Source organism: Hevea brasiliensis, chromosome 13, assembly GCF_030052815.1.
Source record: "Hevea brasiliensis isolate MT/VB/25A 57/8 chromosome 13, ASM3005281v1, whole genome shotgun sequence".
Lineage (NCBI taxonomy): Eukaryota > Viridiplantae > Streptophyta > Magnoliopsida > Malpighiales > Euphorbiaceae > Hevea > Hevea brasiliensis.
The window spans coordinates 91,470,957-91,475,268 of NC_079505.1; the positions used below are offsets into that span (position 1 = coordinate 91,470,957).

The following is a 4,312-nucleotide window of genomic DNA, read 5'->3' on the forward strand; positions in this document are numbered from 1 at the left end:
TGCTACTCACATCATGCAACACAACTTGAAAGTATTTTAAACTCTTTATAAATTATTTATTAAATTTTTTGTGGTTTTAATAAATTAGATTGGGGAAATAGATGCTCCCAAAATAAAAATATTAATTTCAAGGCACATGGTTCTTCTCAGTGGCAGGAGCTTTGGTAGCTATTCCTGTAGGGATAAAATGGAAGTCTTTAGCATAGCTTGTGTTCTTTGGCACAGCGGGCACAATGCTGATATTTTCATGGGAATCTGCAGCCAACGTGAAGGAGAGCATGCAGAACGCCAAGCAAAGTTACTAGAAACCCAAATTTCCATGGGCGAACCATCTTTTTCAGAAGCAGGATATGAGTCATGATTCCAAGCTGGTATAGCCATGAGCTCATGCTAGTTAGCATTTTATCTTGCTTTGCATGAGAGACGGATCTCTCTTTGATATACCTTGATGGAAATTCAGTGTTCGCCTTTTTGCAGCATTAATCATCTCTCAGAAGTTGTTTTATTTTATTTCTATGTAACGTCAGATTGTGATCAGCAAAAGACCTATCATGAACCAATAAAAAAATGGGGTTTGATTAAAAAAAAAAAACATATACATACATACACACACCAATTCATTTAAAATCTTTATTAAAAGAAAACAGATCACTTTCATAATAATTATTACAACTGTAAATATCATGGCAATTAATATGAATGAAAGGTGCAGCCAAGGGAATGTATGTTCTTGCTTTAAACTCCAACCGATTGTGACATTGCATTATTAGCATTTAACCAGCCAAATATTAACAAAACAACTCCTAATTAATAACAATTAAATTCTACTTGGACCCTTTGGAGGACGAATCCTCATTGATCTTTTCCCCATTTTCCGTTGTTTTGCTTCCACCATTGTAACAAACCATTGGGGCTTTCCAGTTTGAAACGCAATATACCCCATAGCCACTCCGGCTACCAATCCACTTGCGTAGCCCATAAGTACAATGTTCCACTCAAAAATAACATGTGCAGAGTGATCCCCTTCAGGCAACGGCAACGGTGGAGCAATATCATTGGCACAACCTTTTGGTAATGGAAATCCACATAACCCCAAGTTCCCTTCATAAGACTCGATTCCAAATGTGTTGAATTGTTTGCCTTTAGGAATAGGTCCTGTGAGATCATTGAATGAAAGATTTATAACTTCAAGAAATGTCAAATCTACCAATTGCTCAGGAATGCCCCCAACAAGCTTATTTGAGGAGAGGTCTAACCATTCAAGATTTGACAAATTTCCCATTGTTTGAGGTATATGTCCTGTTAGATAATTATGAGAAAAATTCAACCCTTTTAGATGTTGAAGCCCTCCAATATTTTCAGAAATTTCTCCTTTGAATTGATTATTTGACAAATCAATCATTGCAAATATGTAAAGGACTTTGATCACCTCAAAATCAACCCCTTTGATTGTGATTGTCACGTAAACCTCATAATATTCCACACTTTCCTCTTTCATCATGGCTTGGAATTGCTGAAAGTATCTGGCTGGCAAAGGACCTGTGAAGTCATTGTGGGAGAGGTCAATTACTAACAAGCCAAGGAAGGGAAATTGAACTTTTGAGGTAGGTATGGGACCCGAGAATCTGTTGCCTCGTAGAACAAGAACTCGTAGCTTTGCAAGATTTTCCAACCAGTAGGGAAAAGATCCATTTATCATGTTGTTCCCTAAGTTCAAAACTGCTAACTTGCTACAATTAATCAAAGACCTTGGAAATGGTCCTTCCAAATGATTGCCACTCAAGTCAAGTCGACTCAAGCTATTACCCTCCACAAATGTTCCCGATATGCTACCATGTAAATTTCCCAAATCCAAAACAGAGAGATAGCTGAAGTTTTCAAAACATTTTGGAATAGTTCCACTCATATTGTTTTTAGACAAATAAAGATACTCCAGAGAATTTAACCCGCACATCGAAGAAGGAATCTCTCCAAAAAAATTGTTGTCTATAATATTGAAATAAAATATGGAAGGTGGCAGTCCCTGAAGTGTACCATGGAGAGAGTTGTGACGTAAATTCAAAACCTAGATACAAGAAATATCAACTATATTGAGGAAGGGAATGAAATAAATTCAACATCAATCAAGTTTGAAATCAAATTAATTATCTTGGGATGTAGCAGTAGCAAGTACCTTAAGAGATGATAAATTAGCAAGAGGAAGAGATGGACCTTGGAGAGAGTTGTCATGTAAATCCAAAACCTGTATACAAGAGATATCAACGATACTGAGGAAGGGACTGAAATAAATTCAACATCAATTAGCTTAATTTGCAATTTAATTAATTATATTGGGATGTAGAAGTAGCGAGTACCTTAAGAGATGATAAATTAGCAAGAGGAAGAGATATTGCAGAAATATTGTTGCGTGCAATTGAGAAAAACTCTATGGAATGTGGCAGTTCCTGAAGTAGACCTTGAAGAGAGTTGTCACGTAATTCCAAAACCTGGATCCAAGAGATATCAACGATATTGAGGAGGGGACTCAAATAAATTTGTTGTCCACTACGGAAGTGTGTAAACTGCAAAGAAATAAATCAAACACACAAAACATAATATTTACGTTGTTCACCCTCTTAATATAGAGCTACATCCGCGGACATGCCATCTTTCACTATTAACAAAAAATAAATCATCAATTACAAGCTCAAAACTATACTACCTATAAATCCAATTATACCCAAGAGAACCAATACTACATCAAACTGCTTATATTAAATACATTAGTTAGTCCCTCTCAATCTACTCTAAACATAACATAATATATTTACTATTACAACACTATACCACAAAGGGTATCTTCAACTATATGGGAAGAACCTTCTCACCAATGGACAATAATCCCTTCTTCTTGAATTCTATCTCCTTTCTCCACCTTAGGCCGAAGTCTCTTTCTACTGCAATGGGCAAAAGCGCCTCATCAATGGGCAAAAGCCCCTCTCTACAATGGACGACAGCCTCACTCCATGAGCTGAAAGTCACTCTCTTCAATGAGCAAAAGCTAAATAATCTTTTCCGTCATTCTCCTATTTATAGTGTTAATTGCCTCAATCCTAATATAATAAGGAGTCCCACTCAATTTAGGAATAATACTAAAATAAGAGTTCTACTCAATATATGAAATATTTCTCTATCCTATTGAAGAATATTCCTCCTACTCAAATTAGGAAAGGATCTCTCTCCAAATCCCATTAAGATTTGAGTCATAATTCTAACAATCTCTAACTTTACTCAAAATCCATTAACCATTGCATACCTCAAATTTTTTGGTGTCATCAAATTCTCCATGCTTAAGCTTGAACTTTTCAAATCATTAATTTTTCAATTTTCATCTTGGGAGTAACTTACTTCATTCTTCAAAAAATCTTTATGTCATCAATCATCTTGATTTTACTCTTCACCACCACCATTATTGCATGTGTAACTTTTTACATGTCGCAACAGCTCTACCTTCAACCAAACTCACCAAAATCATTCCCATACTCTAATATCAATTTGTTGTGCACTGCAGAAGTGTGCAAACTGTAAAGAAATAAAGCAAACACAAAAAATACCAATATTTACGTGGTTCACCCTCTCAATGTAGGGCTACATCCACGAGCATGCCATCTTCCACTATTAATAATAATAATAAATAAATCATCATTACATGCTCAAAACTATATTACCCATAAATCCAATTACACCCAAGAGAACCAATACTACATCAAACTGCTTATAGTAAATACATTAGTTAGTCCCTCTCAAGCTCTTCTAGACATAACATAATTCAATTACTATTACAACACTACACCACAAAGGATATCTTCAACTATATAGGCAAAAGTCCATATTCTCATAAATGGATAAGAATCTCTTATTCTTGAATTCTATGTCTTTTCTCTACCTTAAGCCAAAGCCTCTCTCCACTGTAATGGGCAAAAGCCCCTCATCAATTGCCAGAGCTAAATCTGCAGCAATTGGCAAGACCCCTCTCTACAATGGGCGACAGCCTCACGCTCTTTGGGCAAAAGCCACTCTCTTTAATGGATAAAAACCAAATAACATTTTTCGTCATTTGCCTATTTATAGTGTTAATTGCCTCAATCCTAATATAATTAGAAGTCCCACTCAATTTAGGAATAATACTAAAATAAGAGTTCTACTCAATATAAAGAAATATTTCTCCATCCTATTGAGAAATATTAATTAGGAAAAGATCTCTCTCTAAATCCTATTAGGATTTTGAGTCATAATTATAACAAAATTTAACATCAATTAGCTTAATTTGCAA

At 35.3% G+C, this 4,312-nt stretch overlaps 1 protein-coding gene across 1 annotated transcript; it reads right to left on the reverse strand.

Annotated features, from left to right (window-relative positions):
- Positions 1 to 817: 817 nt before the first annotated feature.
- On the reverse strand, positions 818 to 1,954 carry LOC131172244 (receptor-like protein 9DC3). Its single transcript, XM_058133202.1, has one exon. It carries the CDS (start codon positions 1,952 to 1,954, stop codon positions 818 to 820), a length of 1,137 nt encoding a protein of 378 aa, XP_057989185.1.
- Between the last annotated feature and the right edge of the window lie 2,358 nt (positions 1,955 to 4,312).